The 16,133-nt window shown below is 36.6% G+C and overlaps 1 protein-coding gene across 4 annotated transcripts in view; it reads left to right on the forward strand.

Annotated features, from left to right (window-relative positions):
• The window catches only part of znf280d (zinc finger protein 280D), a 130,621-nt gene extending 114,771 nt beyond the window's left edge, over positions 1-15,850 (forward strand). For 3 of the 4 annotated variants that reach the window (XM_060852780.1, XM_060852779.1, XM_060852782.1), the window contains exons 18-20: positions 10,930-10,978; positions 11,981-12,042; positions 12,221-15,850. In XM_060852780.1, the coding sequence (XP_060708763.1) occupies positions 10,930-10,978; positions 11,981-12,042; positions 12,221-12,950 (841 nt within the window). In that variant the 3' untranslated portion in view covers positions 12,951-15,850. The remainder of the gene's footprint in view (positions 1-10,929; positions 10,979-11,980; positions 12,043-12,220) is intronic. The other variant, XM_060852781.1, reaches the window with a different exon arrangement.
• Positions 15,851-16,133: the final 283 nt, after the last annotated feature.

Here is a 16,133-nt window from a genome sequence, read left to right on the forward strand (position 1 = left end):
TAGCAATCTTGATTGAAATATGTTAGTATTAGAAATTTGTCACTTAGGCCATAGTAATGAATAATATTGAAGCTCTGACTAACTGTAATACATGGGTATTTCTTTGTATTTAACGTTCAGGAAGGCAATGTTAATGATGAAGTACATTTGGGGATTCTAATTCCCTGACCTGAAAATAGTTTGGAAGTATCATTTATTGTGTTCTGATTTTGTTTTACCTCATTATTTTGCTGATATTAATGATTTGTACTGTTAATTACCTGGAGGGTTATGATAATCTACCTGGTAATAAAGCAGCATTTTATAACAACAGATGTGGTTTGAGTAATTTTTAAATTTTATTATGCAGCTATCTGTCATAAATCAACCCTTTTAAATTTGCTGACGGGAATGGATTATGAAGTAGTACGATAGAACTACTGTTTGCTGTAAATGTAGTAGAATTGTAAATGAACTTGATTCATTCATAGCAATGGCTCAAATAAATTGCAGAGGTAAAGTCGGTAAGAACTATCTTTCTTAGACTAGACATCCTACTGAAAAACCAATTAGTTACTAAATTAGTAATCCATTCATCATGTTTGAATGCTCATTGCCCAAATACCGTGCTCATCGGCAAAATTCATGATATCTATTTACTCTGCTTAATAGAGTCAAAGAGCCATACATCATGGAAATAGATCCATGATTGCTGATGACCAGGCATCCCAATCTGACCTAGTCCTATTTTCCAACATTTGACCAATATCCCTCTAAGCCCTTTCTATTCATTACACCCATCTAGATGCCTTTTAAATGTTGAAATTGTAGCCTCCTCCACCACTTCCTCTGACAGCTCATTCCATACACGCACCACCCTCTGTGTGGTAAAAGTTGGCCCTCAGGTCCTTTTTTAAATCTTTCTCTTCTCACCTTCAACCTATGCCCTCTAGTTTTGGACTCCTCGATCCTAGGAAAAAGACCTTGACTATTTATCCTATCCATGACTCTTATAATTTTACTTTATAAGGTCATGCCTCAACCTCTGACACTCCAGGGAAATAAAGCCCCAGCTTATTCAGCCTCTCCCTATAGCTTAAATCCTTCAATCCTGGCAATATCCTTATAAAGCTTTTCTGCACTCTGTCAATTTTCACAACATCCTTTCTATGTAAAGGCGACCAGAAATGTATGCAATATTCCAAAGGTGGCCCATCTGATGAAGGTTCTGTTGTACTCTCTGAAGAACCTTCTTCACTGTCCACTACACCACCGATTTTGGTGTCATCTGCAACTTATAACCATGCCTCCTATATTCACATCCAAATCATTTTTATAGATGATAAAAAGCAGTGGACCCAGTACTGATTCTTGTGGCATACCACTGGTCACAGGCCTCCAGTTCAAACAACATCCTACTGGCAGAAAAGAGGATACAGTTTAAATAATTAAGTCGGTTTCACATTTTATATATTTGGACTTTTTCAGTTGATAAAAATTGACACCAGTGAACCCATTACTAAGTAAAAGCAATTGCCATCCATTCTCTGATATGAGTAATCGTTCATAGAATGCATTTCTGTGCTGAACCTCTTGTGACTCATCAAAACTGTAGTAGTATTGTACTGTACAGTACTCACCTGTTGAATCAATACACAAAGAATCAATTGTTTTCATCAGTCATTAGACCCTGCAATCATTAGCTACTCTGCAATATTTCTATTTATTCATTCAATGTAGTTATTGAATTTTTTTCCAAAGGACAGCTTGCTATACATCAGAATAAATATTTGAAACAGTGGAAATTCTAATTAAGCAACAGATCAATGCTTGTACCTTGAGTTACATTTTTTGTTTGTGTTTTTAATAATCTCAGACCATATTTTAAGTAAGCTTTCTTTACAAATCATCATGAAGGAATTAAGAATAAAAGGCAGTGACTGTTAATGTTGAATATGTTAGAAACAACAAAATGAATAATCCAGCAAGTGATAATAGAATCTCAAAATAGTAATGTGAATTTCATGTTCTTCTATTCTATCTCTATTAAAATATTATATTAAAGATATTGCAGGTAAACGTAGTACATTGCAAAGTATGTTTAAACTACTATGGATATTGCCAAATACATTTTAGTAATTATGATTTTTTTTGAGGCGAAATAAATTCAGAGTCATATGACACATTCTGCATTTCTGATTTATTTTAATTTTGCCTTTTGTTCCAGTAATAGTATTTAATTTAATGGAATTTTGCAGTTGGAAGAGACTTCAAGCATGCTTGTTGTGAATTTCTGATCCTCCGATTTGGTAAAGTCGACTGCTTGTTTAAAAGAAGAAACTGAGATGTTTTACCCTAATTTCTTGATAATTATCAGGAAAGTGTTGGTGGTCTATATTGCTTCAGAAAAGAGATGGAAGTGAGCTAAATCATTCTGGTGTGATACTTCAGTAACTCATTATTAGTTTCAATCAATAAGTACAGGGAGTTCTTTTTGCTCTCAAACTTTTGTATTCATTTTGATAGGGTTCTGAAAAATGTTCAGGAGATTCCCCAACCATCTAGCCTGATCAGGACTGTAGGCAGGATACTTAATTTTGCACACTGCTACCAAATGCTGCTTAGTGCATCCCTATGTATGTTGACGTTTCTCATAGGACTAAACACCTGCATTTTAGAAGATATGATTTTTACAACTTGCTTCTCATTGGAGCTGTTGCAGATTGAAATGAGGCAAAGAGTATTGCTCAAACGCAAAGAAACCAAAGTGAAGTTGAGAGAAAAAGAATTGCCCTTGAGAAAGGATAATATGCAAAAAAGACTTCCTACAGTCGAGACAACCATCAAAATCTTTGACGTCTTGGGAAGAAATTAACACGCAAATTATAGGATGTTGACACCATGGCTGTCACAGACTGACCCATTTTAAAATAACCATTGGAAATGCTTACTTCAATCAATATGTCAGGGGAGATTCTGAGAGCTTGTGGAGATGATTGAAAGGAAAACTGTTGACTCTATTTCTCTCTCTCATTTTCTCTCCCTCCTTCCTTTCCTTACCTTTCCACATGCTTCAAAAAGAAACTGGCCCAGTTTACACAGCAACTGGGAAAAGAAGAAGCATCAGGGAACTGTGAAGTTTAAAATACCATTTGCTGCTACTGATTGCACCCAAGAAACTAGATTTAAACCTTCTGCTCAAAGGACTTTAAACTGTACCTTCTTTTAGCTCCCTTTATGCTGGATGCTATCCCTTTTTTAACCTTTTCATCTGAGTGTGAAAGGATGCAAGTGATTGCACGCAAGTCGTATCCTCAGTGTTGCATCTTTTTTATTTTGCTCAGGTTTCGCAGGCAATAAAATGGTTATTTTTCACTCAAGATTGCCTCCTTATTGCTTAAAATTAAGATAGTTAACTAGATTTTAAATTGGAGAGAAGTATAACTTCTTTTTAAAAAGAACTTGAACTTTGTCAAAACCAGTTGATGAAACTGAAAAAGATGAGAGCCAGTTCGTTCCTTCTCTCAAATTTATAACCATTACATTTCTCAGCACCCACTCATCTGAACACTATGAATTGGTTAATTTTTAGCACTTAATCATTAATGTATTTTTAAAATTTAAAAAGAAAATTTAAGTCATATTTGGATTACAATTTAACAAAGTAAAATTGTTAGCGAATGTGGTCCCATTGTTCAAGAAAGGGAGTAGGGATAGCCCTAGTAACTATAGGCCAGTGAGTCTGACTTCAGTGGTGGGCAAAGTCTTAGAGAGAATGGTAAGGGATAAGATTTATGAACATCTGGGTAGGAATAACGTGATCAGGGATAGCCAGCATGGTTTTGTGAAGGGCAGGTCGTGCCTCACAAACCTTATTGAGTTCTTTGAGAAGGTGACTATGGAAGTGGATGAGGGTAAAGCAGTAGATGTTGTGTATATGGATTTTAGTAAGGCGTTCGATAAGGTTCCCCATGGTAGGCTAATGCTAAAACTTCGGAGGTATGGCATTGAGGATACATTAGAGGTTTGGATTAGGAATTGGCTGGCTGGAAGGAGACAGAGGGTAGTAGTTGATGGATTATGTTCATCTTGGAGCGCAGTTACTAGCGGTGTACCACAAGGATCTGTTTTGGGACCATTGCTTTTTGTTATCTTTATAAATGATCTAGAGGAAGGACTTGAAAGCTGGGTAAGCAAGTTTGCGGATGACACGAAAGTCGGTGGAGTTGTGGATAGTGAGGAAGGAAGTGGTAGGTTACAGCGGGATATAGATAAGTTGCAGAGCTGGGCGGAAATGTGGCAAATGGAATTCAATGTAGCTAAGTGCGAAGTCGTTCACTTTGGTAGGAATAACAAGATGATGGATTACTGGGCTAATGGTAGGCTACTTGGTAGTGTGGATGAGCAGAGGGATCTTGGTGTCTATGTACACAGATCTCTGAAAGTTGCCACCCAGGTAAATAGTGCTGTGAGGAAGGCATATGGTGTACTGGGCTTTATTGGCAGAGGAATTGAGTTCCGGAGTCCTGAGGTCATGTTGCAGTTGTATAAGACTCTGGTGAGGCCTCATCTGGAGTATTGTGTGCAGTTTTGGTCGCCATACTATAGGAAGGATGTGGAAGCTTTAGAACGAGTGCAGAGGAGGTTTACCAGGATGTTGCCTGGAATGGTAGGAAAATCTTATGAGGAAAGGCTGAGGCACTTGGGGCTGTTCTCATTGGAGAAGAGAAGGTTTAGGGGAGATCTGATAGAAGTGTATAAGATGATTAGGGGTTTAGATAGGGTAGATACTAAGAACCTTTTACCGCTAATGGAGTCAGGTGTTACTAGGGGACATAGCTTTAAATTAAGGGGTGGTAGGTATAGGACAGATGTTAGGGGTAGATTCTTCACACAGCGGGTTGTGAGTTCATGGAATGCCCTGCCCGTATCAGTGGTGAACTCTCCTTCTTTATGTTCATTTAAGCGGGCATTGGATAGGCATTTGGAAGTTATTGGGCTAGTATAGGTTAGGTAGGACTCGGCGCAACATCGAGGGCCGAAGGGCCTGTACTGCGCTGTATCCTTCTATGTTCTATGTTCTAACCTAGACCATCACTTTACTGAAGTACAATCTGAACACTTCTCTTCCAACTCCTTCACAAAGATCCACTCTTCCATTCAACATTAGTAATCCAGCATCTCAAAAGTCTTGGATTCATGTCTTGACAGCTGATTTTCCAAACCATGATATAAACATCGGTGTGTTTGTGCATTTTGTGTGCATCTGCCTATGTCAAAGGCCCTGACAATTGAAAATTTAGTCAAAATGTAAACCAATCTCCATTGTAAATTATGCTTTTTAGTTATGTTATTGGTCACTAGTGACCACTGAGGGACTTGTTCGAAAGTTGGAATAGAAAGTTCTCATGTTGAAAATAAGGAAAATCTTGACATAATGTGAGGAAGAGAGGGTTCCTTTAGTTGGATTAAAGTTTTGTTTTAATACAGTTATGAAAGAAGCTTGTGCCAAACATTGTTTTATTCTATTGGACCCCCTCTGTCAGCCAGACTGCAGTCTTGACAATGCTGGGATTGTTGGGGCTGCCGGTCAGTCAAGTTTGATTGGGGCTCCAGAGGGTTGGGACCTCCTGCAACTGAGGGATATGTATGGCTGCAGGAAAAACATTGTTTCACACCCACCACCCTGCCCACCCCCCAAAAAATATTCTGCGCATTGTACCCATGAGGAAGCTACCATGTATTTATCAGTTCCATTAGACTTCGGTTTATTCAGGTTGATTAGTTTCTTTAGATTAGAAGCTGGGCATGTATTATAGGAGGACCTCTTGCATTGGGAAAGAATTGAATGGTTCCTTAAGGTGAGTGGAATTTTCTTGAATTTATCATCTTAGAAATGGCATCATGTTTTCTCTTTGAGCAATTTAGAAATAAAACACTTTTTTCTATCTTGAAAATATGATGCCTTTTTCAGATTATGAAACCAAGAAGCACAAATTGTCATATGGACTCCTAGAATCATTCAGTAGAGCCCACCATGTCTATACCAACCAACAAAACACCAAACTGCACTAATTCCATTTACCTGCATGGCTCATAGTCTTCTATGCCCTGGCTTTTTGAGTACTCATCCAGTTGCTTATTGAACGTTGTGGGAGTACTTGCCTCCACCACCCTCTCAGGCAGCAAGTACCATTTATCTTTTCTCAGATCTCGTCTGAATCACTTGCTCCTCATCTTAAACTTATGCTGCCTGTTCTTATACATGCCTGCCTTGGGGAAGAGATTCTCACAATCTACTCTGCCTCTCATAATTTTGTATACCTCAGTCAGATCCCCTTAACCACCTCTGCTCCAAGGAAAACAAATGTAGCCTATCCAGTCTCTCCTAACTGAGACTTTTCATCTCAGGTGATTCTCCTGTGCACACTGTATTCTATCAATGGTCTAACAAATTGTTTATAAAGTTGTAGCAAGATTTCCTTACGCATATATTCAACATCTATGGAATAGTATATCAAGATCCCTTTGTTCCTCACTACTCCCGAGGAACCCACCATTCATTGTATATATCCTTCCCATAATTGACCTCCCAAAATGCATCATTGATCGGATTAAAATCCATCTGCTGTTGCTCTGTCCAATTTACCAGCTGATCAATATCAGCCCGAGATCATTCTCATTATCAACAATATCTCCAACATATCATCTGCAAAGTACTAATGAAACCATCTATATTCATGTCCTAGTTCTTGGCTGAAAGTTTTGCAACCTTTTGGGCATTATTATTATATATTAACTGCATAAATCATGTTCATTCTCAATATATTATTTGATTCTTGAGTCATCTCTGAAGCAGTTGTAAATTGGTTTGTTCTAAGCCTCTCATAATTCCCTTTAAAGTCAAAATGTTAGTATCTTTGAGGTATTATCTGTGAAGATAAAATTGTTTGATTTTTTTTTCTTATTGCCTAGTTTTTTGTTAGCTTTGTCTCTCTCTGTATAGTTCGACCCATGAACCCATTGACTGGTGTTTTAGGCAGCCTCTGGTATAAGGTTCCTTTAGGTCATCATTCATAGGTGCAGCTTACCAATTCAATGTGAGGAAGCTAAGCACCTGTAAGAATATTAACTGGTTATCTTCCCAATCAAACATCCATTAGAGGTGTCTGAATTCCAGCTAGGAGTGGAATTCCTCATTGATGCTAATACCCACACTTCCAATTTACTCTTAAAAAATAAAGCAAATGCCTAAGTTAATTGGTATTTTTGCAACCAAACCAAAGTACAGTCGTGGACTTGTTGGGCCGAAGGGCCTGTTTCCACACTGTAGGGAATCTAATCTAATCTACAGCTGATCTAAATTTAAAATAAATCCTGATGGACAAAACCACTTTGTATTCTTTCGTTAAAATGCAGGTATATTCTGGTTGGCTTAGCTAAAAGGTGCTGCTCAGTCTATCTTTGCATTGCATTGAGAATCAGGTACTTTTCTGTTTTTCAGAGAAGGTGGAGATACTTTCCTCACAATACTAAAAGCTGTGCAGCACATCTGATGCTGAGTATACTGCTAGTGCTAAATATGGAATTGAATAAACCATAGTTGCCCACCCTTTTCACAAGTGACATTCCATTTACGCTTTTCTCTCACTGAGTGGGTAGAAGCAGATTTCTGAAAAATGACATTTGCACAACAATCATGATTTTTTTTTTAAATTCCAAAACAACAAATACATTAATAAAAACACCCATTACACGTTGCTGACTTATGAATAAAACTTCTTTTTTTGCTTTTCAGTTCAGAAGCAGAGCTAGAAAGGAAAAAAGACTTAGCCCCAAGTCCTGATCACTCGGTCAGGGTTGGAGATTGGTCTGAGCCAAGGAGGTGGATTTAAGACTGACCATGGTTTACCTTTGATTGGATTCAGTTTGAACTTGCCTTGGTGAGATTCACTTTGAAGTGGGTTGCCTTTCAGCCTGAATTTTCCTACTCTTCCCAGCCTGCCTTGCGGCTAGTTTTTTTTTCTAGTTGCCAAGGCTAAGTAGCCTGCCCAGGACCCCTTCATTGAGGGAACTGGTGAACATATCTAATCTAGTGCAGGAACATTCCAGATTAAAGTTGTTGTTTCTGCTGAGTCATCTGATTTTGCCAGTATGGGGATTAGGTACTCTGGCTTTCATGTTCCTCTAGGTATTGGGAGGGGGAGGGGGGAGCTAGAAATTAGGTTTGTCACGTCTGAACACTATCCTAATGGAAAATATGTTGCTTTAGACATCTGACAAGGACAGGATTGAGTTTTGGCCAAATTGGCTGCAAAATCTCACTACCTATGCTCATATGGCAAGAAATTGTGCATATTGAATCATATTAATGGATCACTCCTTCAGGAACAAAGGTAAGAAAATTAGAACAAGGAGTTTTTATTTTCTGTTAAAGTACAAAATAATTTCAGGACCTTCCTCTAAAGTATTCCTTTAAATCTTGCATTGGTTTCATTAAATTGAATTCCTCAGTGGGCTATAATGGAAAGATGTGCAAGCTGACCATTTTAATCTGGCAGTCATGGATTTTAGGACAGTCTTTTGAATGTCTTGTCAAGCTAAACAAGTTCATTTATTTAACAGAATTGATATAAATATTTTAAGTAACTACATGTTCCTGCGTGTTTAAAAAGGTCCAAGGGTTTGGCAAACTTGAATGTTTTTCATTGAACATACCACTTCTCTAATAATTGTATATTAGCTGATTTTTTTTTAAACTGCAGAATTGATGTAGAACCTGGGACTTGACTGGCTCAAAATGTTAACATCTGACAGTATTTAAAAGCATTAAAATTATAATCTTTATAAATGTGTAAAAGGACACGTGTTCTGAAAGCTTACTGTTTAGGATTTATCTCTAGATTCTTCTGTAAAGAAAGAACTTGGCGAAAAACTGATTGCAATGAATCAACCAGTTAATGCACTGCAAACCTTGTTTCTTAATGGACATTATTGTTGAACATGATGGTGTGTTGAAGCGTTTAACTGTGTGTATCCTGATCTACATAGAAAATATTGCAGAATGTTTGCAGGGTTTCTTTTCAAAATGTGTTAACTTATTAGAATTATTCAAATTATTGATCAGAGGTGTACAGATCACCATATTATTGGAAAATGTGGCATTGTAAACATTTGGAAATGGACCCTGGAAACCCTGATGTGTTCTTTTCATCAAAAAGACAATTGTTTTCTTTTTACTATTTGGAATTTGTATCCATTTATTTTTCCAAAACTTTTGTCAATTTAGAGTCTTTAGGTGTTGTCTTTCTGACATGGCTCTTGTGTAGGAACAGAATTTTGATTTCCAAAAATCAATAACCGTTCACCTGAAATGGAAATAATTGTTCAAGAAAGTCAAGCAAGTTGTATTGAGCAAGGTTAATTCCACTGAACTGCCCAGTGAAGGAGAGATTGCCAAAGAGAAAGGTATAGTCAACCATGTCATTCTACAGCAAGGTCAATGAGGGATTGGTCATTGCTTGGCACTTCCCATTGGATGTCTTGCTGAATGTTGTAATAAACTGATTCACTATCTGAGGAATAGCCAATGGAACTGATCACTGTACAACGATCAGTAAATATCCTCACTTTTGACCTTGTCTTTATGAGAAGTTCATTGAAGCAGCAGAAGTGGTTGGGCCTCAGACACTGCCTGGAGAAACATGCAGCAATTTCCTGCAACTGAAATGATTGGCAACAATAATGTTAACCATACTTCTTTTGTGTAGGTGTGACTTCAGCCAGAAGAGAGATTTTCTCTTAATTCCCACTGACATCAATTTTACTAGGATCCCTTGATTGTGCACTCTAAAAATATTGCTTTGATGTCAAAAATAGGAGTTATTTTGCTGGGTGAGATCAAGGGTTTTCTAGGTGGAGGTGAGGATTGGTTGTGTAAATTGACAGCTGCAGAAGAATTCTGAACTGGAGGGCAAAGCCTGTGTAGCTTCAGGTTTGAGAGATGACTCTTTTTAGAAGATCAGGTTTCCTGTATGGGGGGGGAGTTAGGACAATTTATGGTGAGGAATGGCCATGTGAGATTTCATGATTTGAGGGGTGACCCATGGAATGAATTTATAACCAATAGGAAAAGATATAACAAGAATCGGAGGCCAGTGAACTCAAAAGAGATTGAAATTTCCTCAGTTTGAGGATTTGATCAGTATAGAGATTTGAAGGAGGGAAAGTGATTGTGTTGAGGTGAAACATAGGTGAGAAATATTTTTAAAGGAACAGTGAGAGGAATGGAATGACGAATGTTCACTGATGTAGAATTCTGCCAGAGGAAAATCCAAGTGGCTGTATTGCTCGGGAAATGATGGAAAGTGCACTCAATTTGGGAACTTAAAAAATGGGGAAGGTATCAACACCCATGGATTAAATTTCAGCCGAAGGCAGAAGTGCTAATTTTAACTTAGGAGGGGACGCGCACAGGAGAATGCATGTTATAGGGAAGGGCTTATGGTCGGGGGAGCAAAAAACTCTTTAAACAGCTGCAGTAAGAATATCTCCAATATCTGGTAATGCATAGTTAAACACGTTACAGATCATTCAAGTCTGATCCCTTTAACTGTAGAGAGCGAAGGGATTGATTAGGGATGGAGTAAATTGTTAAAGAGATGTGGCTGCTGCTGGCAAGGTCAACATTTATTATCTGTCTGTAATAAATTGGACACAAAAATAGGTAAGGAATAGGGGCAAGGGGGTAGAATAAATAGAAGTAAAGAGCTCAGGTCTGGAGCAACTGCCAAAAAGCTCTCTGACTTCTAGGTTGTATACCATTATCTGCCTAATAAAACACAAACAATTGATACTGTTGTGGAAGTGGATCTTTAAACTAGTTTTCTATATAATTTTGGGACAATATCCTTAAAAGAAATCAGAGCTAACAGTATTTTGTTAACTCAGCAGGGGAAATGAGGATATTTCAGTAGCTGAGGAAGTGAAGAAATCTGACGTAAGTTCAATTTCTTTCACCACTGCAATGCTTATCCGACCTGTATGCTGCCATGTGGAATATTACTTGTATGTGAAATATATTGTAAAAGCTGTCTTACAGATAACAGGCACATTGTTAATAGGAGAATCCAAAATACGGATTCCTTCGAAGATTGTGTGTAGTTATTGGCTTTTAGAGCACTGGAAAATTGTAGGAAATTGCAAATTGGCCTGCAAATGGACTTTTAATGGCAAAGTTCCTACCGAATTTAGTTTTTGGGTGTTGTTAGACAATGAGGATGTTATCAAATGATTGATCCACTGATAAATACGCTTATACTCCAGAGAGCTGCTTTTCTGTTCAGACATGACTTTACAAACCAAAAGTAGGCTCAGTCTTGCCTGCTGTTCATTTGTATGATGTGGTGCTTCTGATTGACTGGATAACTAATCTTAAAAGGAAGACAAAACTTTTAAAATTTGCTCCATGTCCCAAATGGATGAAAAAAGAGTTGACAAAGCAAATCACAAAACAGCTTACATTATTTGGGAAGTTTGAGGGAAAGTAAAATCAAACCTACCCAAAAGGAAATATTGGGAGAAGAGAATGATAAATCAATCAAAAATATTTTGAAGCATTATTTAAGTTGTTTATTCATTTTGCAATTAAGGGTTGTTAATAAAGCTACATTTGGTACTTTAGTACCTTAAATTCTTGTAATATTTGGGTCCAGTTTTCCTTGTTTGAATGAGTGTTTGATTAATTATTGGGAGTGATGGACAAATAATAATGATGAATCTGTGAGATTTATGAATTGAGATTAGACTGCTCATTCCAATAATTTGAATTACTTGATATTCATGACCACCTTTGTTATATTTTTACATTAAGTAATTCATAATAATTGATTAAGTTTTTGTCAGAAAGTGACATTTAATTATTCAACATATTTCTTCTATCAAAATGATAAACAAAGGATATTGCAATCTTAAAAGTCTCCTTGCCTTCTCTGTCTTAAAGGAGAAACCATCTCTCATCTTGGCTGATGCAGAAAGTTTGGAAACTAATTTATCTTCTCATGGGTAATTCAAGTTTTTTTTATAATTAGTGAATAATAGATTGTATATGGATCATTCATTTTTTTGAAATTCCATCATTTTAGAATCTTCTAAATTGAAAAAAGTATATAACTTGAAAGTAAGCTTCTTGGTTGTACTATTGAAAATATTGAATGTTAATTTTATTTTCTGTCTTTAACAGAAAACAACAGAAGACTGATCAGCCTTTAAAAGTTGAGGTTGAGCGTCCATCCGTGGAAGCTGTGCCTTTATCAAATTGTGACAAATTAAGTGATCATGAAGATAAACTAAGCTTGATTGATAAAACAGAAAGCAATGAAAGCACTGAGAAAACGACAGATGGTCAATCGTCTGAATTGAGTACAGAGAAGCAAAGCAACACTGGGGAGATGGTACAAAATGCTTCCTCTGTTAGAGAACCAGCAGCTCCTAGCACTGCTCAGAGTTTTAATTCAGTTGATCATAATGTAGAAATAATACAAGATGAATTTAAGGACAACACTGCTTGTGATGAAACAAAAGATTGCGAGACCCTTGAGGATACCATGCAGAAGTATAAACAGACAGGGGATGAAAAAAACTGTGCGCAAGACAAGGGTGATGACGCAAGTGTAGAACAGGATAAGGATCCCAAAGAAGATGTTTCTTTTGAACAGTTTTTTAGGAGTAAAGATGAACCAGAAGCTGTTGGTTCTGATGCGAGTGAGCAGGGCAGCATCCAGCTGGAGCCACTCACTCCATCTGAGGTTTTAGAGCATGAAGCTACTGAGATTCTACAGAAAGGGAGTGTGGTGACCTCCTCTAAGAAAAAAGGAGCTGCTGCTTCTGAGTATGTAGAGGAAACTACTAAAGAGACCAGTCCTAGCACAATACTCATGAGCTCAGAACATCTAGAAGAAAATAACAGCTGAAGTCTTGGGTGGGGCATTTGACTATCTTATTGGACTTTGTGGATACAGACAGATACACGCCAAGCACACAATACCTGTACTGTTAAAGGCTTTGATATTCTTATTCTGTTCAGACTAGAGTTCACATTCCTGTCTTTGTCATAAAAATAGCATGTGAATAGAAAAGACTGAAAATTCTGTATAAAATTAAGCACCTTTGTATAGGTGTAAACTTGCCAGGCTCTTAGCTTACCTAAGTAAACTTTCAGTGAAAGTGGAATCATTACAGAATACATGAGATTATTGCCAGTGTGCAGCTGTGCAGAAAAATCTGACCTCAGTCATGTACAAAAAGACATAATCCTGCTGTTGGTGTAACCCAATGCATATTATTTTAATAGTCTTTACAGTAGAAGTAGATCACTTAGGATGGGTTACATGGTAAACCAAAGTGCAGTTCATCTTTTCATTTTACTGTAGAAAATAGGATATGTTGTATTAAGTAATGCTTTCTTTGTATTGGCATGTATGTTTTGTTCAGCAGTTAATTCTGCTTACAAAGGTAGACATTAAAAGGCAAGGACTGCAGAATATGTAACAGTGAATTGTTTTAAAAAAACATACTGCAGTACTCTTGTGCCAAGCTAACTGTGTGTATCAGGAAGAATAAAGCTGCTTAAAATTATACTGAATATTTTTTGCTACATATTTGGTAAATAGCTCCAGACATGTACTTTGCTCGTGACTGACAGTGGCTTGCTTTGTTGTACAAACAGTTTGTGCAGGAGACAAAAACCCTATTTAAATATCAAAATTTTAGACTTGACTCTTCAGATGTGTCTTAATTTTTATTTTGTTATCAAGGTTGGTTTATTTTAGTTATGAGTACCAGAAGATGCATTATAATTACCAAAATTTGGAAGTGCTGTGGGTATAAGAGAGCACCCTGATGCTGATGGCTGTTTATATCTGTTGAGTGTATTTTGCTAGAGACTAGTTGAGTAAAGCAGTATAAATAGCATGTATCAAAATTTGATAATTTACTGATCTTGTCTCTTTACAAATCAATTTTTTCAATTACTGCTTTAAACATTCTTCTCCAAACAATTACCACTCAAAAGTTTGTTCCATCTGTTAACAAATATAATTTTTAAATCTCATTATATAGAATTGTTTCTTAAACTTGCAGATTTCACGCCACAAAGCAATATATAAATAGTGAAATAAGATTTCTTATTGTAATTGCATAATAAACACCTTGAGCAGTTGCACTTTCCACTTCTGCAAAATAGTTAATAAAATGTGAACATTTCTTATTTAAGTCCTTTGATTAAACTGGGGTCTTACATATTTTTTAATATTAATATGCGTTTGAGATCCCACTTGAAATGACTGTTGAGTGGCTGTCGTAGTGTTCGGGCTGCCTTATGACATTAAAATGAGTCTTTCAGTGTTTTCTTTGAATTAAGATAGTAACTCATAAATGTGACATCATTGTCTGCAGACTTTCTAACTTATCTCCCGTGGTCTTTGCCTCCGTGAATCCTTTCATCAGGACAGTAGTTCCATCTTACTGGTTTCCCCTCAATTGCCATCAATGCCTTTCTGCAGTTGCAGAGCTGGATATGTCCTTGTTGATTTTTTTTGTAGTTGTCCATTTTTTCTTTTCCAGAAAACTCTTTAATAGGAATTGGTGTGTACTTGGATGTTTTCATTAAAGCAACTTTGGGATTTGAGCCCCTAACTGTTGAAATATATAATTTGGGTCACATAGATTATTTTATCTATTGATTAATATAATTGCAAGTTTAAATCTCTTGCAATATGTTTTTATAGAATGTCTTTGTACAACCAGTATATGGTAAACTGTAATGCCCTGTCTGATAATTCATTGTGCTTTTAGTTTCCAAGTCTATGTTTAAAAATATCAGCCCAGTTCAAAATGGGAGATCTCTCACTAACATGTAAAATCTGGCTTAGTTGATGCTAAATATTTATGGTTTAGACTTATCTGCAGGCATTTCAAACTGGTGAATGCAATAAGGGCAAATGTTTCCATGTCATTTGTACCAGTCTCCTTAAAAACGGTTATGTTTATCTTGTATATAAAAAAAATACATAACCTAGTGACTGTAGCATCAGAGGTACTCAGCTGTGTTTTTAATCCATGTGGACACTATTCAAGAATTGTTTGACTATAGCTGCCTTCCAGATCTTTGAGGTTTGGCATATGTAGTCTACCTTGTTGGGGAAATGAAAACTGAAATGCAGCCCAATCTAATATAATTTCCTTTACACAGTTAATTTATAGTAATGTTGTAAATACTTTTGTTATGTGTTTTAAAATTATTAATTTAGAAATTGTTAGTACTTTACTTTAAGGATAATCTCCATATTTGTATGTTGGAGTTACATTGATCTTTTATTGCTGTTATACCTCCAAAGTGTAAATTTACTTGTTCCACTCCAGGATACTTGCACTTGAGTTCATGGTATATTCATGAATGTCGGGTATAAAAAGCAACTGTAAACAAAGCAATGTGCAACTGAATAAACATAATAGATGCTATGCTTGCAAACCTTGGCCAATGGACAGAGTAGGCAAATTTACATTATTGGACTAAACTACACTTGTCAAAACAGTTTGGACCTCTGAACTACATCAAATGAATAACAGTGGTGGAAAGGCTTTCCATATAACTTTGTGTGATTTTTTAATGCTGGTTAACTTAGAAAAGGAAATATGTTTCATTGCTGCCATTGCCACTTTTAGTTCTGGAATTGAATTGACTCCTATTCCGAGTAAGGTTACTGGATGCAGGGAGGGGTGGAAATAATGATTATATACTTTTCTTCTTGTAGAAGTTAAATGTAATTTTAATGCCAGTGCCTGCAAGCTCAAATAAAGAAATCGCATCTAATGACTTGTAACTGTGTAATTTTATTATTCCATGCATTTTTCTTACCTTTTCTCTGTGATCCTTTCTACCTTACTAAGCCAGTGAATTATGGGGACTGACAGCCCCTTAATATTCAATCCATTCTTTGTGTGTGAAGCTGAATTTTGGTGAGGTTGTTGTCTGACAGAACTTTTTCACTCAAACCTAATGTGACATCAGCACATAAGTGATGACCATTGGAAAATGATTAATACTCGGAGGTAACGAATCATATAGCCACCCTACTAATGTCAAGTCAGCAAGT

Source organism: Hemiscyllium ocellatum, chromosome 39 (assembly GCF_020745735.1).
Source record: "Hemiscyllium ocellatum isolate sHemOce1 chromosome 39, sHemOce1.pat.X.cur, whole genome shotgun sequence".
NCBI lineage: Eukaryota > Metazoa > Chordata > Chondrichthyes > Orectolobiformes > Hemiscylliidae > Hemiscyllium > Hemiscyllium ocellatum.